General features: G+C 51.6%; 3 protein-coding genes across 3 annotated transcripts in view; all 3 read left to right on the forward strand.

Moving 5' to 3' along the window:
• The window catches only part of CLPTM1 (CLPTM1 regulator of GABA type A receptor forward trafficking), an 81593-nt gene that overhangs the window by 5310 nt on the left and 48829 nt on the right, over window positions 1-27454 (forward strand). The window lies entirely within an intron of this gene.
• On the forward strand, window positions 8365-12889 carry LOC126943522 (apolipoprotein C-I, acidic form). Its single transcript, XM_050772362.1, has 3 exons — window positions 8365-8431; window positions 9187-9322; window positions 12713-12889. The coding sequence occupies exons 1-3, from the start codon at window positions 8380-8382 to the stop codon at window positions 12768-12770; spliced, it is 246 nt and encodes an 81-aa protein (XP_050628319.1). The 5' UTR covers window positions 8365-8379; the 3' UTR covers window positions 12771-12889.
• Window positions 23701-27387, forward strand: APOC4 (apolipoprotein C4). The gene is made up of 3 exons (XM_050772354.1): window positions 23701-23857; window positions 26258-26399; window positions 27031-27387. Exons 1-3 carry the CDS (start codon window positions 23782-23784, stop codon window positions 27194-27196), a joined length of 384 nt encoding a protein of 127 aa, XP_050628311.1. The 5' UTR covers window positions 23701-23781; the 3' UTR covers window positions 27197-27387.

Below are 27454 nucleotides of genomic sequence, written 5' to 3' on the forward strand. Positions count from 1 at the left end.
GGTAGGGGCTTCCAGAGAGGGTAGGGGGTGCGGGAGAGGGCAGGAGCTGAACCTGAGGGACTCCTGACAAGCCCTCCAATGCTCCATCTCCTTGCCCTGTGCTGAGGATGTTTTAACTCCGTGGTCTCAAAAGAATCTTCCTAAGAACCTTGCAAACTGGGCCTTATTAATCCCGTAAGGGCATTGAGGCCCAGAGAGGTGAGGCTACTTGTATAAGGTCACACAGCCAGGAAGTGGAGAACTGGGACTTGATTGAACCCTCAGCCTGGCAATGTCACTACGCTACACTTTCCTGGTGTGGTCTACCCAAGATGAGGGGCTGAGGGTTTTTTTGTTTTTGTTTTTGTTTTTGTTTTTGTTTTGAGGCAGACTCTCACTCTGTCCCCCAGGATGGAGTACGGTGCCTCCGCCTCCCAGGTTCAAGGAATTCTCCTGCCTCAGCCTCCCAAGTAGCTGGGATTACAGGCATGTGCCACCAAACCCAGCTAATTTTTGTATTTTTAGTAGAGACAGGGTTTCATCATGTTGGCCAGGCTGGTCTCCAACTCCTGGGCTTAAGCAATCCTCCTGTCTTGGCCTCCCAAAGTATTAGGATTACAGGCGTGAGCCACTGTGCCCGGCTCTTATGGAAAATTAAACCACATACACATGAGAAACAACCTTATGAACCCTATGTAATTAATATATATATATATATATATATTTTTTTTTTTTTTTTGAGACGAAGTCTGGTCCTGTCACCCAGGCTTGAGTGCACTTGCATGATCTCCGCTCACTGCAGCCTTGCAAACTCCACCACCTGAGTTCAAGGGATTCTCCTGCCTCAGCCTCCTGAGTAGCTGGGATTATAGGCATGTGCCACCATGCCCAGCTAATTTTTTTGTATTTTTAATAGAAACGGAATTTCGCCATGTTGGCCAGGCTGGTCTCAAACTCCTGGCCTTGAGTGATCCACCTGCCTTGGCTTCCCAAAGTGCCAGGAATACGGGCGTGAGCCACCGCGCCCAACTTAAGATTTCAAAGAAAAATATTTGTAAGCCACATATCTAATAAGGGGTTAATATTCAGGCCAGGCGAAGTGGCTCACGCCTGTAATCCCAACACTTTGGGAGGCTGAGGCAGGCCGATCTCCTGAAGTCAAGGGTTCGAGACCTGCCTGGCCAACATGGTGAAACCCTGTCTCTACTAAAAATACAAAAATATTAGCCAGGTGGGGTGGTACATGCCTGTAATCACAGCTGCTCGGTAGGCTGAGGTAAGATAATCCCTTGAACCCAGGAGTCGAAGGTTGCAGTGAGCCAAGATTGCACCACTACCCTCCAGCCTGGGCTACAGAGTGGGACTCCATCTCAAAAAAAAAAAAAAAAAAATCAAAATATATAAGGGACTCCCACAGTCCTAGCTGGAACATCAAACACCGCAGCCACTGTGGAAAACAGTATGGGGTTTTCTCAAAACATTAAAGATAGAACTCCCAAACGATCTAGCAATCCCACTTCTGGGTATTTATTCAAAAGAATTGAAATCAGGACCCTCCCTTGTTCACTGCAGCTCTGCTCAATACCCAAGATATGGAAACAACCTAAATGTTTATCAATAGATGAATGGGTCAAGGAAATGTGGTCTATACATGCAATGGAATGTAACGCAGCCTTAAAAAGGAAACCCTGAGGCCGGGCTCGGTGGCTCATGCTTGTAATCCCAGCACTTTGGGAGGCCAAGGCGGGCGGATCACTTGAGGCCAGGAGCTGGAGACCAGCCTAGCCAACATGATGAAACCCCGTCTCTACTAAAAGTACAAAAAAATTAGCCAGGCGTGGTGGCGGGTGCCTGTAAACCCAGCTACTCGAGAGGCTGAGGCAGGAGAATCACTTGAACCCAGGAGGCAGAGGTTGCAGTGAGTGGAGATTGCACTGTTGCACTCCAGCCTGGGCAACAACAGGAAAACTCCAACTCAAAAAAAAAAAAGGAACTCCTGAAGCCAGGCTCGGTGGCTCACACCTGTAATCCCAGCACTTTGGGATCCCAAGGCAGGAGGATCACTCGAGGCCAGGAGTTGGAGACCATTCTGGCCAACATGGTGAAACCGCGTCTCTGCTAAAAATACAAAAATTAGCAAGGGTTGGTGGCCAGCACCTGTAATCCCAGCTACTCGGTAGGCTGAGGCATGAGAATCGCTTGAACCCAGGAGGTGGAGGCTGCAGTAAGTGGAGATCATGCGACTGCACTTCAGCCTGGACATCAGAGCAAGACTCCATCTCAAAACATAAAAGGAGCCGGGCGCAGTGGCTCACGCCTGTAATCCCAGCTCTCAGGGAGGCAGAGGTGGGAGGATAGCTTGAGCCCAGGAGTTCAAGACCTGCCTGGGTAATATAGCGAGACCCCGTTCTCCACAAAAAGGAAAAAAAAAAAAAAAAAAGACAAAATATAAAAGGAAATCCTGAAGCTGGGCATGGCGGCTTATGCCTGTAATCCCAGCGCTTTGGAAGGCTGAGGTGGGAGGATCACTTGAGGCCAGGAGTTCGAGACCAGCCTGGGTAACATGGTGAGACACCATCTCTACCAAAAAGAGAAGAAAGAAAGATAATAAATAAATGTATAAATATTACTCTCTGGGGTTAATGCATACCCTTCTCCCCCAAAATCAACTCTCCAAACTCCTATACTCTCCTCTCTTCTCTCTCAGCAGCCTGTTAGAACTCAAGTCAGATTTTTTTTTTTTTTTTTTTTTTTTTTTTTTTGAGATGGAGTCTCGCGCTGTGTCACCCAGGCTGGAGTGCAGTGGCGCGATCTCGGCTCACTGCAAGCTCCGCCTCCCAGGTTCACGCCATTCTCCTGCCTCAGCCTCCGAGTAGCTGGGACTACAGGCGCCCGCCACCACGCCCGGCTAGTTTTTTTTTTGTATTTTTAGTAGAGACGGGGTTTCACCATGATAGCCAGGATGGTCTCGATCTCCTGACCTCGTGATTCACCCGCCTCGGCCTCCCAAAGTGCTGGGATTACAGGCTTGAGCCACCGCGCCCGGCAGATTTTTTGTTTTTTTGAGACAGAGTCTCACTGTGTTGCCCAGGCTGGAGTGCAGTGGCACCATCTCAGCCCACTGCAACCTCTGCCTCCCAGGGTCAAGCCTGCCTGGCTCTCTCCTCACTTCCTCCAGTTCTCTTCCAAAATCATCCCCTGCCAGATGTGGTGGCACATGCCTGTAATCCTAAGACTTTGAGAGGCCAAGGTGGGAGGATTGCTTCAGCTCAGGAGTTCAAGATCAGCCTGGGCAATAGCAAGACTCCATCCGTCCTAAAAAAAAAAAAAAAAAAAAAAAAAAATTTGCTGGGCATGGTGGTGAACACCTTGGGGTTCCAGCCATGCGGGAGGCTGAGGTAGGAGGATGGCTTTGAATCAGGGAGGTTGAGGCTGCAGTGAGCCATGTTCTGAATTAGATACTGGTGATGATTGTGCAACCTTTCCAATATAGGAAAAACCATCGAACTGTACATTTTCAAAGGGTAAATGTAGCTGGACACGGTGGCTCATGTCTGTAACCCCAGCACTTTTGGAGGCCGAGTTGGGGAGATCACCTGAGGCTGGGAGTTTGAGACCAGCCTGACCAACATGGAGAAACCCCATCTCTATTAAAAATACAAAAAATTAGACGGGCATGGTGGCACACACCTGTAATCCCAGCTACTCCAAAGGCTGACGCAGGAGAATTGCTTGAACCCAGGAGGCAGAGATTGCGGTGAGCCGAGATCACACCATTGTACTGCAGCCTGGGCAACAAGAGCGAAACTCCATCTCAAAAAAAAAATTAATAATTAATTAAGAAATTAGCCAGGCGTGGTGGCGGGTGCCTGGAGTCTCAGCTACTTGGGAGGCTGAGGCACAAGAATTTCTTGAACCTGCGGGGTGGAGGCTACAGTGAGCCTAGATTCCCCCACTGCACTCCAGCCTGGGCAACAGAGTGAGACTCAATCTCAAAAAAATAAATAAATAAAAGGAATGTGAATTATAATTCAATCTTTCAACATGCATTAGGAGGGACATTTCAAACTCTTTTTTACCCCAGCCTTCCCTACCATGACCCAGAGTATCCAGCCAGGAGGGGAGTGGCTAGAGATACCAGAAGATTAGCAGAGAGGAGGGTGCAGGGATTTGGGGGATGAGGGGGTGGGATTCAGACCAGGGACAGGATCCAGGGATAGAGAGAAAGAGATGAGAGTGGTTTGGGGGCTTGGTGACTTAGAGAACAGAGCTGCAGGCTCAGAGGCACACTGGAGTTTCTGGGCTCACCCTGCCCCCTTCCAACCCCTCAGTTCCCATCCTCCAGCAGCTGTTTGTGTGCTGCCTCTGAAGTCCAGCCTGAACAACTTTCAGCCTGTTCCCGTCCCTAAAATGGGCAAACATTGCAAGCAGCAAACAGCAAACACACAGCCCTCCCTGCGTGCTGACCTTGGAGCTGGGGCAGAGGTCAGAGACCTCCCTGGGCCCACGCCACCTCCAACATCCACTTGACCTCTTGGATTTTGGTGGAGAGGGGCAGAGGTTGTCCTGGCGTGGTTTAGGTAGTGTGAGAGGGTCTGGGTTCAAAACCACTTGCTTAGGCCGGGCACGGTGGCTCAAGCCTGTAATCCCAGCACTTTGGGAGGCCGAGACGGGCGGATCACAAGGTCAGGAGATCGAGACCATCCTGGCTAACCTGGTGAAACCCCGTCTCTACTAAAAAATACAAAAAACTGGCCGGGCGCGGTGGCTCAAGCCTGTAATCCCAGCACTTTGGGAGGCCGAGACGGGCGGATCACGAGGTCAGGAGATCGAGACCATCCTGGCTAACACGGTGAAACCCCGTCTCTAATAAAAAATACATAAAAAAAAAAAAAAACTAGCCGGGCGAGGTGGCGGGTGCCTGTAGTCCCAGCTACTTGGGAGGCTGAGGCAGGAGAATGGCGTGAACCCGGGAGGCGGAGCTTGCAGTGAGCCGAGATCTGGCCATTGCACTCCAGCCTGGGTGACACAGCAAGACTCCGTCTCAAAAAAAAAAAAAAAAAAAAAAAAAAAAAATACAAAAAACTAGCCGGGCGAGGTGGCGGGCGCCTGTAGCCCCAGCTACTCGGGAGGCTGAGGCAGGAGAATGGCGTAAACCCGGGAGGCGGAGCTTGCAGTGAGCTGAGATCCGGCCACTGGACCCCAGCCTGGGCTACAGAGCGAGACTCTGTCTCAAAAAACAAAACAAAACAAAACAAAACCATTTGCTGGTAGGGAAGTAAGTGGCTCCGCCCCCACCCCGAAGCCTGTTTCCCCATCTGTACAATGGAAATGATAAAGATGCTCACCTGATAGCGTTTTTGTGGCAAATAAGTAAGTTTTTTTGTTTTGTTTTGTTTTGAGACAGAGTCTCGCTCTGTCGCCCAGGCTGGAGTGCGGTGGCATGATCTCAGCTCATTGCAAGCTCCACCTCCCGGGTTCACGCCATTCTCCTGCCTCAGCCTCTCGAGTAGCTGGGACTACAGGTGCCCGCCACCATGCCCGGCTAATTTTTTGTATTTTTAGTAGAGACGGGGTTTCACCGTGTTAGCGAGGATGGTCTCGATCTCCTGAAACTCGTGATCTACCCACCTCGGCCTCCCAAAGTGTTGGGATTACAGGTATAAGCCACTGTGCCCGGCTTGTTTTGTTTTTTGAGACGGAGTTTCACTCTTGTTGCCCAGGCTGGAGTGCAATGGCACAATCTCATCTCACCACAACCTCTCTACCTGCCTCAGCCTCCCAAGTAGCTGGGATTACAAGCATGTGCCACCACACCTGGCGCATTTTGTATTTTTAGCAGAGACCGGGTTTTTCCAAGTTGGTCAGCCTCAGCCTCCCAAAGCGCTAGGATTACAGGCGTGAGCCACTGCAGCCGGCCGAATTTTTTTTTTTTTTTTTTTTTTTTTTTTTTTGAGATGGAGTCTGGCTCTGTCATCCAGGCTGGAGTGCAGTGGTACCATCTCGGCTCACTGTAACCTCTGCCTCCCCATTTCAAGCGATTCTTGTGCCTCAGCCTCCCAAGTAGCTGGGATTATAGGCCTGCGCCACCACACCTGGCTAATTTTTTCTATTTTTAACAGGGACAGGGTTTCACCAGTTGGTCAGGCTGGTCTCGAACTCCTGACCTCAAATGATCCACCCGCCCAGGCCTCCCAAAGTGCTGGGATTACAGGCGTGGCACACCACGCCTGGCCAAATTTTTATTTTTTTTCCTAGAGATGGGGTCTTATTATGTTGCCCAGGCTGGTCTCAAACTCCTGGGCTCAAGCAGATCCTCCCGCCTCAGCTTCCCAAAGTGGTGTGATTACAGGTGTGAGCCACTGCGCCCAGTCAGTAGCCCCCTCTTTGCCCCTCGCCGAGCCCTACTGGATGTTCTTGGTTGGGCGACAGTTTCCCCATCTATAAAACAGAAACTCCTATAGCAGAGGAGAGGATGAGGTTGGAAAACAGGAGCACTGGTATTCCATTCTTGTGGGGTCAGGGAAGCAGACATCTGGGTGGATGTTTGGGGAATGTTGGGCTCAGTTGGGGAAGTAGGGGGGCCCCTGGGGCTGACAGGGACTGGAAGCTCTGAGCCGGCCAGAGGGATGTTGCAATCCTGCCAGGGTCTTGTCTATGCTGTCCCTTTCACAACCATCCCCCTACCGCCAGGCTGACACGTGGTTGTGGGGGCACAAGGCCAGCCAACCTAGAGTCTGAGGCTGGGCCGAGGACACCCTCCCCACCAGCTGCCAGGGTCACTGGCGGTCAAAGGCAGCTGGTGGGGAAAGAATTGGACTCCAGCCTTGGGGGACGGATGTGGTGATGGGGGGAAGCAGGCTTGGTGCCAGGAGGGGCCTTGGAGGGTGAATAAGAGCAGATGGAGTGTTGTGGGGAGGTAGTCAGGCAAAGGGGGTGAGTCCTGGTGGAAGGGAGGAAGGGGCATACACTCAGAACTTTTCAGCCGAGGGTTTTAATTTTTTGAGATGGGGTCTCACTCTGTCCCACCAGGCTGGAGTGCAGTGGCGCAATCATATCTCACTGCAGCCTCGAACTCCTGGGCTCAAGCAATCTTCCTACCTCAGCCTCTTGAGGAGCTGGGACTACAGGTGTGCGCCACCACACCCAGCTAATTTTTGAATTTTTTTTTTTTTTTTTTTTTTTGAGACGGAGTCTCGCTCTGTCGCCCGGGCTGGAGTGCAGTGGCGCGATCTCGGCTCACTGCAAGCTCCGCCTCCCGGGTTCCCGCCATTCTCCTGCCTCAGCCTCCTGAGTAGCTGGGACTACAGGCGCCCGCCACCGCGCCCGGCTAATTTTTTGTATTTTTAGTAGAGACGGGGTTTCACCGTGGTCTCGATCTCCTGACCTTGTGATCCGCCCGCCTCAGCCTCCCAAAGTGCTGGGATTACAGGCTTGAGCCACCGCGCCCGGCCTAATTTTTAAATTTTTTTGTAGAGATGAGGTCACCCTATGTTACCCAGGCTGGTCTCAAACTCCTGGGCTCAAGCAATCCTCCCTCCTCAGTTTCCCAGAGCGCTGGAATTACAGGCATGAGCCACCACACCTGGCTAATGCAAGTGAGGTTTTTACAGTGTCGTCCAGCTAAGGTGACCCCCTCGCAAAAAAGGGAGACAGAACCATCAAGTTAAGAGCCCAGAGAGTATCAGGGTGGTCTGGGGTGCTTCAAGGGCTGATCTGAAAGAAATTGGAGGTGGCACGCAGGGTAGGAGTGCGGGGCCAACTGAGAGACCCCAGCAACATAAAGGAAGAGTTGTTGGGGCTGAGAAGGCTTGCTAAGAGAGGGGAAGTGGGGGAAAGAGGTGGTCTAGGGACATGGTGTGAATGAGGGGTGGATGAGATCACAGGGTTATTACTGGAAGGCCCCTGAGGGAGGATGTCCACAGAGACAGGACGAGGCTGCCCTCTGAGTTGAGGAAAGGGGCTATGGTAGTCTGAGGACCCCCTAGAGTCAGGGAGATTGGGAGGTGAGGGTGCTGAATGGTAAAGGGCTTTGGGGCTAAGGGAAGTGCCCGGGACCCCACCTGACCCCAACGCCCACGGGCCAGGGGCAGAGGAGAAAAACCTGGGTGGGCAGAAGGAGGCAGGCTCAGGAGGAGAGAGATCAACATCAACCTCCCCCGCCCCCTCCCCAGCCTGATAAAGGTCCTGCTGGTGGTACAGGACCTCCCAACGGAGCCCTCCAGCAAGGATTCAGGTTGGTGCTGAGTGTTTGGGAGGGACACCAGCCTCCACTCTGCAAGAACTCAAAAAAAGGAGATGAGGGTATCGTGGGAGGAAGAAAGGGAGGCACGGAGGAGGGTGCTACTGATCCCCTTCACCCCTCCCCCTCTGCCTCCAGAGTGCCCCTCCGGCCCCGCCATGAGGCTCTTCCTGTCGCTCCTGGTGGTGGTTCTGTCGATGGTCTTGGAAGGTAAAAGAGGGATGGGAGAATTGCGGAGTTGGACTTTTGGAAGAGTGAAGGTGGCTACAGGCCTGGGTCCCGGCTTAGAGGACCTCTGAGAGCTCTGGGGCCCCCTCTGGGTCGTGGTTGCCCCATTGTGGTCGGGTGGGTCTCCAGGTTCTCCCAGGCTCAGTTCGGCAGGCGCCAAATCTGCCCAGGAGAGCCCTAGCATCTGATGACGTATTGACGCCTACGCCTCTAGGATTGGCTGTCCTCTTTCTACCGCCTTGAAACTGGGTGATCAGGGCGAGGGGCTGTGGGAGGAGGTCAGTGCTGAGTAAGGCAATTCCCAGCGGCTTGAGCCCCACGCGGTCACTCCAGTATCCTCCCCATTCTAACCACATGATCCCCAAGGATCTCCTTATCCATCCCAGGATCCCATCCCAAGGGGGTTCCAATAACAAATTTTTGGCCGGGTGCGGTGGCTCATGCCTGTAATCTCGGCACTTTGGGAGGCCGAGGCAGGCAGATCACTTGAGGTCAGGAGTTCGAAACCAGCCTGGCCCACATGGTGAAACCCCATCTCTACTAAAAATACAAAACAATTAGCCAGTTGTGGTGGCGTGCGCTTGTAATCCCAGCTACCTGGGGGGCTGAGGCAGGAGAACTGCTTGAACTCAGGAAGTGGAGGTTGCAGTGAGCCGAGATCATAGCACTTGACACGGCAAGTCTGCGTCTCAAAAAGAAAAAAAAAATTTTTGCACCGCTGCCCATCTTCCTGGCAGGCCCAACCCCAGCCCAGGGGGTTCCAGACGTCTCCAACCCCTTTGATGTCCTGGAGGAGTTTGGAAAGACCCTGGAGGACAATGTTGGGGAATTCATCAACCTCATCACACAGAGTGAACTTCCTGCCAAGACACGGTTAGAACCCTTCCCAGGGCACAGGAGGGCTGGGCTGTGTTTTTGGGTGGAGCCGTGGAGGATGGTCCAAGATGGACAAATTGAAAAAAAACAAGTCCCAGAGAGGCTGACAGCGTCCTTCTGGTCACACAGCTAGATCTCAAGGATCTCAGACTTCAGGGACAGTTTCCCGGACTCCCATCCAGGCCACATTTTAAAAGATGGTCTTGGGCTGGGCGCCGTGGCTCATGCCTATAATCCCAACACTTTGGGAGGCCTAGGTGGGCAGATTGCCTGAGTTCAGGAGTTCGAGACCAGCCTGGCCAACATGGTGAAACCCTGTCTCTACTAAAATTACAAAAAAATTCGCCTGACATGGTGGCATGAACCTGTAATCCCAACTACTCGGGAGGCTGAGTCAGGAGAATTGCTTGCACCAGGAAGGTGAGGGTTGCAATGAGCCAAGATGGTGCCACTGCACTCCAGCCTGGGTGACAAAGCAACATTCCGTCTAAAAAAAGAAAAAGAAAAGATGGTCTTGCTCAAGTACAGTGGCTCATGACTGTGGGAGGATTGCTGGGGCCTAGGAGTTTGAGACCTGCTTGGCTAACGTGGCGAGATCCTGTCTCTATTTTTATTTTATTTATTTATTTATTTATTTATTTATTTATTTATTTATTTATTTTGAGATGGAGTCTTGCTCTGTCTCCCAGGCTGGAGTGCAGTGGTACCATCTCGGCTCACTGCAACCTCTACCTCCCCAGTTCAAGCAATTCTCTGCCTCAGTCTCCTGACTAGCTGGGATTACAGGCGCCTGCCACCACGTCTGGCTAATTTTTTTTGTATTTTTATTAGAGACAGGGTTTCACATCTTGGCCAGGCTGGTCTTGAACTCCTGACCTTGTGATCTGCCTGCCTCGACCTCCCAAAGTGCTGGGATTACAGGTGTGAGCCACCACACCCGGCGATCCTATCTCTAAAAAAAAAAAAGCCTGGGCGCAATAGCTCACGCCTGTAAACCAGCACTTTGGGAGGCCGAGTCGGGCAGATCACCTGAGGCTGGGAGTTCAAGACCAGCCTGACCAACATGGAGAAACCCCATCTCTATTAAAAATACAAAAAAATTAGACGGGCATGGAGGTATATGCCTCTATTCCTAGCTACTTGGGAGGCTGAGGCAGGAGAATCACTTGAACCTGGGAGGCAGAGGTTGCAGTGAGCGGAGATCATGCCACTGCACTCCAGCCTGGGCAACAATAGCGAATTCCCGTCTCGAAAAAAAAACAAAAAACAAAAAACAGATGGTCTTGTGGGGTAATGGAGGACCCAAACTTGGCCAGACCTGTGTCCCCAGGCTGGCATAGAGCCCCTTACTCCCTGTGTGATCTTAAGAGAGAGGCATTACTGTGAGCCTCAGTTTCCTTCCTGTAAAATGGTGGTTCTGAGGGGAAGTAAAGGAGAGGGCCTACAGGGTGTCTGGCACATTGTAGATGCTCAGTGCATCTTTAAATCCACCCTTGCTCCCTGTGGCAAGTTAGAGAATCATTCCTTAACACATATTTATTGAGCATCTGTTAAGTGCTGGAAACTGTTTCATTGTGGGCAATAAAACAGTGAAGAACATGCTGAGCACGGTCGCTCACACCTGTAATCCCAGCACTTTGGAAGGTTTGGAAGGCTGAGGTGAGTGGGTCACTTGAGGTCAGGAGTTTGAGAACCCTGTCTCTACTAGAAATACAAAAAATTACCCAGGCATGATGGCATGTACCTGTAGTCCCAGCTACTCGGGAGGCTGACGCAAGAGGATCCCTTGAGCCCAGGAGGTTAAGGCTGCAGTGAGCTATGTTTGTGCCACTTCACTCCAGCCTGGGCAACAGAATGAGACCCTGTCTCAACAAGAAAGAAAAGAAAAGAAAAGAAAAGAAAAGAAAAGAAAAGAAAAGAAAAGAAGGAAGGAAGGAGAGAGAGGAAGGGGGGGAGGAAGGAAGGAAGGAAGGGAGGGAGGGAGGGAGGGAGGGAGGGAAAGGGAGGGAGGCAGGCAGGAAGGGAGGGAGGGAGGGAAAATCTAGCCAGGACTAAACTTAGAAAGATTGGAAGCCAGGTGTAGTGGCTCATGCCTGTAATTCCAGCACCTTGGGAGGCCAAGGCAGGCGGATCACCTGAGGTCGGGAGTTCAAGACCAGCCTGACCAACATGGAGAAACCGTCATCTCCACTAAAAATACAAAAGTAGGCCAGGCACAATGGCTCATGCCTGTAATCCCAGCACTTTGGGAGGCCGAGGTGGGTGGGTTGCCTGAGGTCGGGAGTTTGAGACCAGCCTGACCAACAAGGAGAAAACCTGTCTCTTCTAAAAAAAAAATACAAAAAATTAGCCGGGCATGGTGGCGCATGCTTGTAATCCCAGCTACTCGGGATGATGGGGCAGGGGAATCGCTTGAACCTGGGAGCCGGAGGTTGCGATGAACCGAGATCGCGCCATTGCACTCCAGCCTAGGCAACAAAGGTGAAACTCTGTCAAAAAAAAAAAAAAAAGGAAGGAGGGAAGGGAAGGGAAGGGAAGGGGGAGGGAGGGGGGGAGGGGAGAGGGGAGGGGAGGGGAGGGGAGGGGGGGGAGGAGGGAGGGAGGGAGGGAGGGAGGAAGGAAGGAAGGAAGGAAGGAAGGAAGGAAGGAAGGAAGGAAGGAAGGAAGGAAGGAAGGAAGATTGGAGGGAGAGGCAAAGGTCCTAAGCCAAGAAGGTTGATCGATAATCATAATCAAGAGCGGGTGGCATTCCAGGCATGTGAACAGCCTGGGCATAGGCAGGGAGACTGGAAAGTACCTTTGAATGAGAACAGCTAAGGCAAGGGCAGATTGGAAGAAAGAGTTGGTAGCAAGAGATGGCAGGCCTTGAAAGCCAGGCCAGGGTTTTTTTTGTTTTTTTTTTCTGAGATGGAGTCGTCACGCTGTTGCCTAGGCTGGAATGCAGTGGCGTGATCTTGACTCATTGCGATCTCCACCTCCCAGGGTCAAGCAATTCTGCCTCAGCCTCCTGAGTAGCTGGCATGCACCACCATGCGTGGCTAATTTTTGTAATTTAGTAGAGACAGGGATTCGCCATGTTGGCCAAGCTGGTCCTGAACTCCTGACCTCAAGTGATCTGCCTGTCTCGGCCTTCCAAAGTGCTGGGATTACAGGCGTGAGCCACCATGCCCAGTCAAGGGTAAAGTGTTTAGACTTCATCGTGCTCTGGTCCATCTGGGAAACTGAAGCACAGAAGTTGGCCCACCCCGCCCAGCGGACCTCCTAATCCCACAGACAGTGGGGATGGAGATTCAGGAAGGGGAAGAGGTGGGAGTCAGGTAGCAGGTAGAATGTGGACAGCCTGGGAGGGGCTGCACACGGTGACCTCTTCCTTATCCCTCCCCACAGGGATTGGTTTTCAGAGACATTTCGGAAAGTGAAGGAGAAACTCAAGATTAACTCATGAGCACCTGAAGGGTGACATCCCAGGAGGGGGCTCTGAAATTTCCCGCACCTCAGCACCTGTGCTGAGGACTCCCTCCATGTGGCCCCAGGTGCCACCAATAAAAAGCCTATAGAAAATTCTCTCCTGAGTGCTTCTTCACTGTGGGCCAGGGGTGCCAGAGAGGGTAGGGGCTGCGGGAGAGGGCAGAGGCTGTACCTTAGAGACTCCTCACAAGCCCTCCAATGCCCCATCTCCTTGTCCTGTGCTGAGGATGTTTTAACTCCGTGGTCTCAAAAGGATCTTCCTAAGAACCTTGCAAACTGGGCCTTATTAATCCCATAAGGGCATTGAGGCCCAGAGAGGTGAGGCTACTTGTGTAAGGTCACACAGCCAGGAAGTGGAGAACTGGGACTAGATTGAACCCTCAACCTGGCAATGTCACTACGCTACTCTTTTCCTGGTGTGGTCTACCCGAGATGAGGGGTTGAGGTTGTTTTATGTTTTGTTGTTTTGAAACAGAGTTTTGCTCCTCTTGCCCAGGCTGGAGTACAATGGCATAATCTCAGTTCACTGTGACCTCTGCCTCCCAGGTTCAAGTGATTCTCCTGCCTCAACCTCCCAAGTAGCTGGGATTACAGGCGTGTGCCACCACACCTAGCTAATTTTTGTATTTTTAGTAGAGATGAGGTTTCTCCATGTTGATCAGGCTGGTCTCGAACTCCTGACTTCACATGATCCACCTGCCTTGGCCTCCTAAAGTGCTGGGATTACAGGCATGAGCCACCGTGCCTGGCCTTTTTTTTTCTTTTCTTGACACAGAGTCTCACTCTGTCCCCCAGGCTGGAGTGCAATGTCGTGATCTCAGCTCACTGCAACCTCTGCCTCCTGGGGGTTTCTCCTGCCTTAGCCTCCCTAGTAGCTGGGATTACAGGCATGTGCCACCACACCCAGCTAATTTTTTTGTACTTTTAGTAGAGATGGAGTTTTGCTATGTTGGCCAGGCTGGTCTCAAACTCCTGACCTCAAGTGATCCACCCGCCTTGGCATCCCAAAGTGCTGGGACTACAGGTGTAAGCCACCTCACCCAGCTTAAGATTTCATAAGAACGATATTTGTAAGCCATATAACTAATAAGGGGTTAATATTCAAAATATATAAGGGACTCCTACAATGCTAGTGGGAACACCAAACACCGCAGCCACTGTGGAAAACAGTATGGGGGTTCCTCAAAACGTTAAAAACAGAACTACCAAATGATGCCGTAATCTCATTTCTGGGTATTTATTCCAAAGAATTGAAATCAGGACCTTGAAGAGATACCTGCCCTCCCCTGTTCACTGCAGCTCTGCTCAATACCCAAGATAGCCGGGCGCGGTGGCTCAAGCCTGTAATCCCAGCACTTTGGGAGGCCGAGACGGGCGGATCACGAGGTCAGGAGATCGAGACCATCCTGGCTAACCCGGTGAAACCCCGTCTCTAGTAAAAAATACAAAAAAATAGCCGGGCGAGGTGGCGGGTGCCTGTAGTCCCAGCTACTCGGGAGGCTGAGGCAGGAGAATGGCGTAAACCCGGGAGGCGGAGCTTGCAGTGAGCTGAGATCCGGCCACTGCACTCCAGTCTCGGCGACAGAGCAAGACTCCGTCTCAAAAAAAAAAAAAAAAAAAATACCCAAGATATGGAAACAACCTAAATGTTTATCAACAGATGAATGGGTCAAGGAAATGTGGTCTATACATGCAATGGAATGTAACGCAGCCTTAAAATGGAAATCCTAGCTGGGCTCAGTGGCTCGCCCTTGTAATCCCAGCACTTTGGGCGGCCGAGGCGGGCAGATCACTTGAGGCCAGGAATTTGAGACCAACTGGGCCAACATGGCGAAACCCGTCTCTACTAAAAATACAAAAAAATTAGCTGGGCGTGGTGATGGGTGCCTGTAAACTCAGCTACTCGAGAGGCTGAGGCAGGAGAATCACTTGAACTCGGGAGGCGGAGGTTGCAGTGAGCGGAGATCACGCCATTGCACTCCAGCCTGGGTAACAAGAGCAAAACTCAGTCTCAAAAAAAAAAAAAAGAAAAAGAAATCCTGAAGCTGGGCGTGATGGCTCACGCCTGTAATCCCAGCACTTTGGGATGCCAAGGCAGGAGGGTCACTCGAGGCCAGGAGTTGGAGACCATCCTGGCCAACATGGTGAAACCCCATCTCTACTAAAAATACTAACATTAGCCAGGTGTGGTGGTGTGCACCTGTAATCCCAGCTACTTGGGAGGCTGAGGCATGAGAATCGCTTGAACCCAGGAGGTGGAGACTGCAGTGAGCCAAGATCATGCCACTGCACTTCAGCCTGGGTGTCAGAGCAAGGCTCCATCTCAAAACATGAAAGGAAATCCTGGGCCGGGTGCGGTGGTTCACGCCTGTAATCCCAGCACTTTGGGAGGCCAAGGCAGGCGGATCACAAGGTCAGGAGTTTGAGACCAGCCTGGCCAATATGGTGAAACCCCATCTCTACTACAAATACAAAAATTAGCCGGGCATGGTGGCGGGCACCTGTAGTCCCAGCTACTCAGGAGGCTGAGGCAGGAGAATTGCCTGAACCCGGGAGGCAGAGGTTGCAGTGAGCCAAGATCGTGCCACTGCACTCCAGCCTGGGCAACAGAACGAGACTGTGTCTCAAAAAAAAGAAAAGAAAGAAAAAGGAAATCCTGAAGGTGGGCACAGTGTCTTATGCCTGTAATCCCAGCGCTTTGGAGGGCTGAGGTGGGAGGATCATTTGAGGCCAGGAGTTCAAGACTAGCCGGGGTAACATGGTGAGACACTGTTTCTACCAAAAAAAAAAAAAAAAAAAAAAAAGATATAAAGAGAATACATAAATGTATAAATATTACTCTCTGGGGTTAATGTATTCCCTTCTCCCCAAAAATCAATTCTCCAAACTCCTATACTCTCCTCTCTTCTCACTCAGCAGTCTGTTAGAACTCAAGTCAGACTTTTTGTTTGTTTGTTTTTTGAGGCAGAGTCTCACTCTGTTGCCTAGGCTGGAGTGCAGCAGCACCATCTCAGCCCACTGCAACCTCTGCCTCCCAGGTTCAAGCGATTCTCCTGCTCAGCCTCCCGAGTAGCTGGGACTACAGGCGTGTGTGTGCCACCACACCCAGATAATTTTTGTATTTGTAGTAGAGACGGGGTTTCGCCATGTTGCCCAGGCTGGTCTCGAACTCCTGAGCTCTAGCGATCAACCCTCCTCGGCCTCCCAAAGTGCTGGGGTTACAGGCATGAACCACCGTGTCCGGCCTCAAGGCAGACTATGCTCTTCCTCTGCTCAGAACTCTCCTGACTCTCAGAGTCAACCCAGAAGAACTTACCAAAGGCCTATAAACGGAACACTACCCTGTCCATGATCGCCTCATCTCTGTCTCTCTGTCCATCACTCACAAGCAACTCCTCGCTATTCCTCCAACGTATTGGGCACGCTCCCACCACAGGGCCCTTGCAGTTCCTGTTCCTCTTCCTGGAATGCTCTTCCCAGGGGTCCAGATATCTGCCTGACTCCCTCCTCACTTCCTCCGGTTCTCCTCCAAAATCATCCCTTGCCAGACGTGGTGGCACACGCCTGTAATCCTAACACTTTGAGAGGCCAAGGTGGGAGGATTGCTTCAGCTCAGGAGTTCAAGACCAGCCTGGGCAACATAGCAAGACCCCATCACTCCTTAAAAAAAAAAAAGAAAAAAGAAAAATTAGCTGGGCATGGTGGTGCACACCTGTGGGCCCAGCCACTCGGGAGGCTGAGGTAGGAGGATGGCTTTGAATCAGGGAGGTTGAGGCTGCAGTGAGCCATGTTCTGAATTAGATACTGGTGATGATTGTGCATCCTTGCCAGTATAGGAAAAACCATTGAACTGTACACTTTAAAAGGGTAAATTTAGCCGGACGCAGTGGCTCATGCCTGTAATCCCAGCACTTTCGGATTCCGAGGCGGGCAGATCACTTGAGCTTAACAGTTCTAAACCAGCCTGACCAACATGGTGAAACCCCATCTCTACTAAAAATTTAAAAATTAGCCAGGCATGGTGGCAGGTGCCTGTAGTCTCAGCTACTTGGGAGGCTGAGGCATGAGAATTTCTTGAACCTGGGGGCAAAGGCTACAGTGAGCTGAGATTGCCCCACTGCTCTCCAGCCTGGGCAACAGAGTGAGACTCAATCTCAAAAAAAAAAAAAAAAAAAAAAAAAGGTAAATTTTATGGAATGTGAATTATAACTAAATTTTTCAACATGCATTAGGAGGGACATTTCAAACTCTTTTTTACCCAAGCCTTCCCTACCATCACCCAGAGTATCCAGCCAGGAGGGGAGCGGCTAGAGACACCAGAAGATTAGCAGAGAGGAGGGTGCAGGGATTTGGGGGATGAGGGAATGGGATTCAGACCAGGGACAGGATCCAGGGATGGAGAGAAGGAGATGAGAGTGGTTTGGGGGCTTGGTGACTTAGAGAACAGAATTGCAGGCTCTGTTTTTGGGTTTTGGGGCCCACCCCGCCCCCTTCCGATCTCTTAGTTCCCATCCTCCAGCAGCTGTTTGTGTGCTGCCTCTGAAGTCCAGCCTGAATGACCTTCAGCCTGTTCCCGTCCCTGAGATGGGCAAACATTGCAAGCAGCAAACAGCAAACACACAGCCCTCCCTGCGTGCTGACCTTGGAGCTGGGGCAGAGGTCAGAGACCTCCCTGGGCCCACGCCACCTCCAACATCCACTTGACCTCTTGGATTTTGGTGGAGAGGGGCCGAGGTTGTCCTGGCCTTGTTAGGTAGTGTGAGAGGGTCCCGGTTCAAAACCACCCCCTGCTGGTTGGGGAGTTGTCAGTAAGTGGCTCCGCCCCCACCCCAAGCCTGTTTCCCCATCTGTACAATGGAAGTGATAAAGATGCTCACCTGATAGGGTTTTTGTGGCAAATAAGTAAGTTTTTTTTTTTTTTTTTTTTTTTGAGACGGAGTCTTGCTGTGTCACCCAGGCTGGAATGCAATGGCGTAATCTCAGCTCACTGCAACCTCCACCTCCTGGGTTCAAGCGATTCTCTTGCCTCAGCCTCCCGAGTAGCTGGGATTACAGGCATGCACCACCACACCCACCTAATTTTTTGTATTTAGTAGAGACGGGGTTTCATCATGTTGGTCAGGCTGGTCTTGAACTCCTGACCTCAGGTGATCCACCTGCCTCAGCCTCCCGAAGTGTTGGGATTACAGGCGTGAGCCACTGTGCTCGGCCTTGGTTTCTTTTTTTTTTTGAAATGGAGTCTTGCTCTGTCACCCAGGCTGGAGCACAGCGGTGCAATCTCGGCTCACTGCCAACTCCATCTCCCGGGTTCAAGTGATTCTCCTGCCTCAGCCTCCCGAGTAGCTGGGACTACAGGTATGTGCCACCACACCCAGCTAATTTTTGTACTTTTAGTAGAGACGGGGTTTCACCATGTTGGTGGTCTCAATCTCTTGACCTTGTGATCCACCTGCCTCGGCCTCCCAAAGTGCTGGTATTACAGGCGTGAGCCACCATGCCCGGCCCCCCCACTTTTTTTTTTTTTTTTTTTTTGAGATGGAATCTGGCTCTGTCACCCAGGCTAGAGTGCATTGCGCCATCCTGGCTCACTGCAACTTCTGCCTCCTGGGTTCAAGCGATTCTCCTGCCTCAAGCTCCCAAGTAGCTGGGATTATAGGCGCCGACCACCATGCCTGGCTAATTTTTTTTTTTTTTTTTTTTTTTTTTTTTTTGAGACGGAGTCTCGCTCTGTCACCCAGGCTGGAGTGCAGTGGCTGGATCTCAGCTCACTGCAAGCTCCTCCTCTCGGGTTCACGCCATTCTCCTGCCTCAGCCTCCCGAGTAGCTGGGACTACAGGCACCCGCCACTTCGCCCGGCTAGTTTTTTGTATTTTTTAGTAGAGACGGGGTTTCACCGTATTAGCCAGGATGGTCTTGATCTCCTGACCTCATGATCCGCCCGTCTCGGCCTCCCAAAGTGCTGGGATTACAGGCTTGAGCCACCGCGCCCGGCCTGCCTGGCTAATTTTTGTATTTTTAGTGGAGACAGGGTTTCACTATATTGTCCAGGCTGATCTCAAACTCCTGACCTCAAGTGATCTGCCCGTGTCAGCCTCCCAAAGTACTGGGATTACAGGCATGAGCCACTATGCCCCACTCCTATTAAGTACATTAATCATCTAAAAGCCCTGCTGTGGTTCCTGCCACACAGTGTGTGCTGGGGAAGCATGCACTAATGAAACAGCAGCTGGCGTTGATGGAGCACCTATGCAGCATTTTCTGTGCACGATCTTTACTCTACCGGCCAACCCTATGGGGGTAGGTAGTCCATGACTGCCATTCATGGATGAAGAAACAGGCCCAGACAGGTGAAGCAACTTGCCCCAGGTCATACCGCTAGAAAGAGGTAGAATCGGCCAGGCCTAGTGGCTAACGCCTATAATCCCAGCACTTTGGGAGGCCGAGGCAGGCGGATCACTTGAGGTCAGGAGTTCAAAACCAGCCTGGCCAACATGGTGAAACCCCATCTCTACTAAAAATACAAAAATTAGCCGGGCGTGGTGGCGGACGCCTGTGATCCCAGCTACTCAAGAGGCTGAGGCAGAAGAATTGCTTGAACCCAGGAAGTGGAGGTTGCAGTAAGCCAAGATCATATCACTGCACTCCAGCCTGGGCGACTGAGCAAGACTCCATCTCAAAAAAAAAAAAAAAAAAAAAAAAAAGAGGCTGGGCGCAGTGCCTCACATCTATAATCCCAGCACTTTGGGAGGCCTTGGCGTGTGGATCACCTGAGGTCAGGATTTCAAGACCAGCCTGGCCAATGTGGTGAAACCCTGTCTATACTAAAAATGCAAAAATTAGCTAGGCGTGGTGGCAAGCGCCTGTAGTCCCAGCTACTCAAGAAGCTGAGGTAGGAGAATTGCTTGAACCCAGGAGATAGAAGTTGCAGTGAGCTGAGATCGCGCCACTGCACTACAGCATGGGCGATAGAGCAAGACTCCGTCTCAAAAAAGAAAGAAAGGAAGAAAGAAAGAAAGAGAGAGAGAGAGAGGGAGGGAAGGAGGGAGTGAGGAAGAAAGGAAAGGAAAGGAGAGGAGAGGAGAGGAGAGGAGAGGAAAGGAAGAAAAAGGTAGAATCAGGCTCTGAAACCCACACCAAGCTGGTTTTCATAACACAACACATAATGGGTTTGTTTTTGTTTTTTATTTTGGGTTTTTGTTTGCTTGTTGTGGAGACAGGGTCACCCAGGCTGTAGTGCAATGGTACAATCATAGTTCACTGTAGCCTTGAACTCCTAGACTCAAGCAATCCTCCCACCTCGGCCTCCTCAGTAGCTGGGACTACAGGTGCATGCCACCACGCCTGGCTAATTTTTTTTATTTTTAGTAGAGATGAGGTCTCCCTGTGTTGCCCAGACTAGTGTCTAACTCCTGGGCTCAGGTGATCCTCCCACAAGGGATTACAAGGGATTACAGGCATAAGCCACCATGCTGGCCCCCTTTTTTTTTTTTTTTTTTTTGAGACGGGGTCTCTTACTGTCACCCAAGCTGGAGTGCAATGGCGCGATCTCGGCTCACTGCAACCTCTGCCTCCCGGGTTCAAGCAATTCTCCTGCCTCAGCCTCCTGAGTAGCTGAGATTACAGGTGCCCACCACCACACCCAGCTAACTTTTTTTTTTTTTTTTTTTGGTATTTTTAGTAGAGACAGGGTTTCACCATGTTGGTCAGGCTGGTCTCGAACTCCTGACCTTGTAATCCACCTGCCTTGGCCTCCCAAAGTGATGGAATTAGAGGCATGAATCACTGCACCCGGCTTTTTTTTTTTTTTTTTTTTTAAGAGATGGGGGTCTTACTATGTTGCCCAGGCTGGGCTCTCAAACTCCTGGGCTCAAGGAATCCTCCTACCACAGCTTCCTGAGTAGCTGGGGCTACAGTACCTGGCTGTTTTTGGTTTTTATAATTGTGATAAAATATAAACAACATGGCTGGGTGCAGTGGCTCAGCCCTGTAATCCCAACGCTTTGGGAGGTCAAGGTGGGAGGATTACTTGAGCCTAGGAGTTCAAGACCAGCCTGGGCAACTTGGCAAAACCCTGTCTCTACAAAAATAAAAAAATTAGCTGGGCGGCCAGGTGCAGTGGCTCATGCCTGCAATCCCAGCACTTTGGGAGGCTGAGGTGGGTGGATCACTTGAGAGGTCAGCAGTTCGAGACCATCCTGGCCAACATGGTGAAAACCCGTCTCTTTAAAAATACAAAAAATTGAGCCGGGCATGGTGGCTCATGCCTGTAATCCTAGCACTTTGGGAGGCTGAGGCAGGTGGATCACCTGAGGTCAGGAGTTCGAGCCCAACCTGGGCAACATTGTGAAACCCCGTCTCTACTAAAAATACAAAAAATTAGCTGGGCGTGGTGGCAGGTGCCTATAATTCCAGCTACTAAGGAGGCTGAGGCCGGAGAATTGCTTGAACCTGGGAGGCGGAGGTTGCAGCGAGTTGAGATCATACCTTTGCACTCCAGCCGGGGCAACAAGAGCGAAACTCTGTCTCAAATAAATAAATGCATACATACATACATACATACACACATACATACATACAAAAACTTTGCCGGGCATGGTTGCCGCGCGCCTGTAATTCCAGCTACTCAGGAGGCTGAAGCAGGAGAATCACTTGAACCAGGGAGGCAGAGGTTGCAGTGAGCCAAGATCGTGCCATTGCACTCTAGCCTGGGTGACAGAGTGAGACTCCACCTCAAAAACAAAACAAAACTTACCATTGCAGCCATTTTTAGGTGTACAGTTCAGTGGCATTAAGTACATTCACCTTGTTGTGCAACCATCACCACTATTTCCAGAATATCTTCGTCATCCCAAACAGAAACTCTGGGTGTTTTCAATCTGCTGATGATTGTTACCAAGGAACTCCAGGGGACATCTGCTGTGCTCATGCTGGGGCCTCTGGGATGGACAGGATTCTGCCAAGGCAGACATTTGGGTCAAGATAGTCCTGCACAGTTGTTCAGGTTGTGGCCAAGATTGGGTTTGCAGATTTGTTATGTAAAAATGCAGGATGCTCAGTTACATTTGAATTTCAGATTAATAGCAAAAAAACTTTTTGGTACAATTCCCAAATATTGCATGGGACATATTTATACTAAAACATCATGCACTGTTGATTTGAAATTCAAATATAATTGGGCCTCCTCTACTTCATCTGGCAAGCGTAGACAAAAGAGTCCAGTCCACAGTCCCCTGACTGAGCCATGTGCCCTGGGGTGCAGCTGGGTCCGTCAAGAGAAAAATGTTCTATTTCTGGCACTATTTCTGGCCTGATGTGGGTTTTTTTTTTTTTTAGACAGACTCTCACTCTGTCGCCCAGGCTGGAGTGCAGTGGCACAATCTCAGCTCACTGCAATCTTCGCCTCCCAGGTTGAAGCGATTCTCCTGCCTCAGCCTCCTGAGTAGCTGGAACTACAGGCACACGCCGCCATACCCAGCTAATTTTTGTATTTTTAGTAGAGACGGGGTTTCACTATGTTGGCCATGATGGTCTCGATCTCCTAACCTCATGATCCACCTGCCTTGGCCTCCCAAAGTGCTGGGATTACAGGTATGAGTCACCATACCTGGCCTTTGTTGGTTTTTGTTGTTGTTAATGTTGTTTTGTTTTTGAGACAAGGTCTCGCTCCATTGCCCCCCACTGAGTAGCTGGGATTACAGGCATGCACCACCACACCTGGCTAATTTTTGTATTTTTAGTAGAGACCAGGTTTCACTATGTTTCCCAGGCTGGTCTTGAACTCCTGGCCTCAAGTGATCCACCTGCCTCAGCCTCCCAAAGTGCTGGGATTTCAGGTGGGAGCCACCGCCCTGGCCCAGGACCTGATGTTGATGACCTCCTACTATGTGCACCTGCAGCTCTCCTGCATAGGCCTCAGCCCTCCTGCATGAGGACGCTGGGAGGCAGGTGCTCCCTATCAACCCCATGGTACAGTTGAACAAATTGAGCCCTGGAAAAGAAAACGTATTTGCCCAGGTCATGCGGTGAAGGAGTGGGGGATTCGAAGCCCAGGTCTGTCTGAAGCCAGAGTCACCTGGAGGAGAAAGAGCTGGAATTGAGAACTCAAGGAATGCGTGGAGGTGATCGGGTTCCACCCTACCCGGAAAGAAACAGAGGCTGGAGACATGAGACTGTGTTGCTATTTCCTGCCATCATCCCTTAGGCCCTGTTGAGGCCCTACCACAAGCCTGGCCCTGCAGCCCAGTGGCTAGGAGAAATTAGACACAAAATAATAATAACAGCGATGATCTTTGAGCACCTATAATGCCAGGCTCCATGGTAAGAGCTTTCTTTGTTTTTGTTTTGTTTTGTTTTGTTTTGAGACAGAGTCTTTTTGTCACCCAGGCTGAAGTGCAATGGCGTGATCGTGGCTCACTGTAGCCTTCACCTCCCGGGTTCAAGTGATTCTCCTGCCTCAGTCTCCTGAGTAGCTGGGATTACAGGCGCGTGTCACTATGTCTGGCTAATTTTTGTATTTTTAGTAGAGACAGGGTTTCACCGTGTTGGCCAGGTTGGTCTCAAACTTCTGGCCTCATATGATCTGCCCACCTCGGCCTCCCAAAGTGTTGGGATTACAGGCATGAGCCACTGTGCCTTTCTTTGTATTTGTTCAAGTAATATCCTGAAATATGTACTATGTCTCACACTTTATAGAGGAGGAAACAGGCCAGCAAATGAGGCTGTCATGGGAGGTGGAGACAGGATTTGAACCTGCTTCAGTGCAGGAGGCTCAAGAGCCTCTGTCTTCTCTCAGGGCACGGTGTGGGAGGGTGGGAAGGAGGGAGGCCCACAGAGGCATGACCTCTGATTGCCACTGTCACCTGGGCCCGGCTCTTTGAAGTCTGTGCCAAGTGGGGAGGTGGCCGGAGGAGGGCCCTGCTCTGTGCAGCCTCCCCTCCCCCGGCCCACAGAGTTGAGCCCAGAGGGACAGAGGCACGGAACCCCCAGAAATGTCCCTCCTCAGAAACAGGCTCCAGGACCTGCCTGCCCTGTGCCTCTGTGCGCTGGTCCTGGCCTGCATTGGGGGTGAGAGGAAGAGGGTGGAGGGATGTGGGGCCCACACCTGGTGGGTGTGAGTGTGGCTGTGTGTCCTGTGGCTCTGTAGCCACGTGAGACGTGAGTACGGAGCGTGTGCGTGTCGGGGAGTGTGTGTGTCAGTAGTTGAGAGTAAAGTGTGAATATAACATTGGTACAAACTGGGATCATCTGTGCATGTGTGTGTGTGCGTGCGTGGAACTGGGAGTACACAGTCGTGGTAAAAGTGCATGTCTGTGTGCATGTATGTATTTGTGTGCACCTGTCTCTCTGTGGGGTACATGTGTGCAAAATATTTGAGTGTGTGGACACATGTGAGGGGGTCTGTGAGTGTGTGCTGGTGTGTGCGTCTGTGTTTTGCATATGCATTTAATTTTTTTTTTTTTTTTGAGACGAAGTCTCTTGTCACCCAGTGCGTGACAGTGCAGTGGTGCGATCTCGGCTCACTGCATCACCCACCTCCCCAGTTCAAGCGATTCTCCTGCCTCAGCCTTCAGAGTATTTGGGACTACAGACGCACGCCACCACGCCTGCCTAATTTTTTTTTTTTTTTTTTTTTTTTTTTTTTTGAGACGGAGTCTCGCTGTGTCTCCCAGGCTGGAGTGCAGTGGCCGGATCTCAGCTCACTGCAAGCTCCGCCTCCCGGGTTCACGCCATTCTCCCGCCTCAGCCTCCCAAGTAGCTGAGACTACAGGCGCCCGCCACCTCGCCCGGCTAGTTTTTTGTATTTTTAGTAGAGACGGGGTTTCACCATGTTAGCCAGGATAGTCTCGATCTCCTGACCTTGTGATCCACCCGCCTCGGCCTCCCAAAGTGCTGGGATTACAGGCTTGAGCCACCGCGCCCGGCCCTGCCTAATTTTTTATATTTTTGGTAGAGACAGGGTTTTGCCATGTTGCCCAGGCTGGTCTTGAACTCCTGACTTCAGGTGATCCGCCCACCTTAGCCTCCCAAAGTGCTGGGATTACAGGCATGAGCCACCATGCCCGGCGATGTACTTTATTTTAAAATGGGATCATATTCTAGATCGGTGTCATCCAGTAGAAATTTAAATTTTTAACACAGGGCCGGGCACGTTGGCTCATGCCTGTAATCCCAGCACTTTGGAAGGCCGAGGCGGGCAGATCACAAGGTCAGGAGATTGAGACCATCCTGGCTAACGGACGGGTAAAAACCTGTCTCTACTAAAAATACAAAAAATTAGCCACACATAGTGGCACACACCTGTAGTCCTAGCTACTTGGGAGGTTGAGGCCAGAGAATCACTTGAACCCGGGAGGCGGAGCTTGCAGTGAGCCAAGATCGCGCCACTGCACTCCAGCCTGGGCGACAGAGCAAGACTCAGTCTCAAAAAAAAAAAAAAAAAAGAAATTAACACGTATATAGCGCCTACAATGTGCAAGGCACCATTCTATGTGCATCGTATGTATTAACTCTTAATTCTCACGATAACCCTGCGGTAGGTACTATTATCCCATTCTACAGAAGGGGAAACTGAGTCATGGGGAGAGAGGATAAGTCACTGGCCAAGGCACACAGCCGGCCACATGTGGCCCCCGCGTGACGGTTGGTCTCTGTAGGCGAGGCTTTGTCCAGACGCGTGGGTAGAAGGTCTGGCCTGGAAAGAGGAACTGACAGCAAGGCTGAGCCAATGTCTGCCCCTGGGGGCAGAAAGTCACCTCCTGCTTTCCCTCCACTGTCCATAGAGGTAGCTTAGACAGGGTGGGGGTCACAGGAGACTAAGGGGGAAAGGGGTAGTTCCTGGGCAGCAAAATCAGGTGGTGAAGGGAGGCATCAGAGGATGGCACTTAGAGAGGCCATTAGAGGGAAACCATAGGCAGACAGGGTGACAGGAGAGACTACTGACACAAGGTGAAGAGATGGCCCGGCCGGACGGGGTGGCTCACATCTGTAATCCCAGCATTTTGGGAGGCTGAGGTGGGTGGATCACTTGAGGTCAGGAGTTTAAGGCCCCAACATGGCAAAAACCCATCTCTACTTAAAATACAAAAATTAGCCGGGCATGGTGGCACATGCCTGTAATCCTAGCTACTCAGGAGGCTGAGGCAGGAAAATTGCTTGAATCCAGGAGGTGGAGGTTGTAATGAGACAAGATCATGCCACTGCACTCCACCCTGGGCAACAGAGCAAGAGACTGACTCTGTCTCAAAAAAAAAAAAAAAAAAAAAAAAGGGGAGAGAGAGAGATGACTGATGGTTGAAGGAGGGGTAAGCGATCATGGGACATATACGGGTAAAGGCAGGAGGCAAGAGGACTGGCAGGGGGCTGCCCCTGGGCCACCAGGAGTGACACAGGATGACCATGGCGGGAAAGGGAGAAGGGGGATTGTAGGGTCCCAGCCCGCCCAAGTTGCCCTCTGGTTCCACCTAGCATGCCAGTCAGAAGCCTATGAAGGAACCCCCAGCCCCCCACCAAAGCTAAAGATGAGTCACTGGAGCCTGGTGACGGGCAGGATGAAGGAGCTGCTGGAGCCAGTGTTGAACAGGACCAGAGACAGGTGGCAGTGGTTCTGGTGAGTGTGTGCTGGACTGGGTGGCAGGAGAGGACTCCTGGGTCTGAGGGAGGAGGGGCTGGGGCCCTGTATCTCTGGGTCTGAGGGAGGAGGGGCTGGGGGCCTGGGCTCCTGGGTCTGAGGGAGGAGGGACTGAGGCCCTGTATCTCTGGGTCTGAGGGAGGAAGGCTGGGGGCCTGGACTCCTGGGTCTGAGGGAGAAGGAGGGGCTGGGGGCCTGGACTCCTGGGCCTGAGGGAGAAGGAGGGGCTGGGGGCCTGGACTCCTGGGCCTGAGGGAGAAGGAGGGGCTGGGGGCCTGGACTCCTGGGCCTGAGGGAGAAGGAGGGGCTGGGGGCCTGGACTCCTGGGCCTGAGGGAGAAGGAGGGGCTGGGGCCTGGACTCCTGGGCCTGAGGGAGAAGGAGGGGCTGGGGCCTGGACTCCTGGGTCTGAGGCAGAAGGGGCTGGGGCCGGAACCCCTGGGTTTCAGGGAGGAGGAAAGGGCGGCAGTGGGGCTGTGACCCCTAGGTCTGGGAGGAGCAGAGGGTTAGAGCTGAGAGCAAGAACTGGGTCAGAGAAAGGAGCAGATAAATGGGGCAGAGAACACCTGGGGAGAGCTGGGGCCTCCACTGTGATGTCCTCTCTCCCTCAGGAGCCCCAGCACCTTCCGGGGCTTCATGCAGACGTACTATGACGACCACCTCAGGGACCTGGGTCCGCGCACCAAGGCCTGGCTCCTCAAATCCAAAGAAAGCCTCTTGAACAAGACCCACAGCCTGTGCCCCAGGATTGTCTGTGGGGACAAGGACCAGGGTTAAAATATTCATAAAAGCCAGGGGTGGTTGTGGCGGGTGCCTGTAGTCCCAGCGACTCAGGAGGCTGAGGTGGAAGGATGGCTTGAGCCCAGGAGTCCGAGACCAGCCTGGGCAACACAGCGAGATCCCTTGGGGGGGAAACAAAAAGAAATAAAAAAAAGTTCATACTTCTCCAATAAATAAAGTCTCACCTGTGTCCCTGTCTGGATCCTTCCCCAGTGTGGCCAGAAGAAAACCCACCCCACCTCCTCCCAGGAATTA

This window comes from Macaca thibetana, chromosome 19 (assembly GCF_024542745.1).
Source record: "Macaca thibetana thibetana isolate TM-01 chromosome 19, ASM2454274v1, whole genome shotgun sequence".
NCBI lineage: Eukaryota > Metazoa > Chordata > Mammalia > Primates > Cercopithecidae > Macaca > Macaca thibetana.

Bases quoted from the DNA above. Each gene is read 5' to 3' on its own strand.
- LOC126943522 (XM_050772362.1), top strand. From the start codon at position 8,380: ATGAGGCTCTTCCTGTCGCTCCTGGTGGTGGTTCTGTCGATGGTCTTG. The intron at 8,432-9,186 runs GTAAAAGAGGGA...TCTTCCTGGCAG, and splicing joins TCTGTCGATGGTCTTGGAAG to GCCCAACCCCAGCCCAGGGG. The intron at 9,323-12,712 runs GTTAGAACCCTT...CCCTCCCCACAG, and splicing joins GAACTTCCTGCCAAGACACG to GGATTGGTTTTCAGAGACAT.
- APOC4 (XM_050772354.1), top strand. From the start codon at position 23,782: ATGTCCCTCCTCAGAAACAGGCTCCAGGACCTGCCTGCCCTGTGCCTC. The intron at 23,858-26,257 runs GTGAGAGGAAGA...GGTTCCACCTAG, and splicing joins GGTCCTGGCCTGCATTGGGG to CATGCCAGTCAGAAGCCTAT. The intron at 26,400-27,030 runs GTGAGTGTGTGC...TCTCTCCCTCAG, and splicing joins GACAGGTGGCAGTGGTTCTG to GAGCCCCAGCACCTTCCGGG.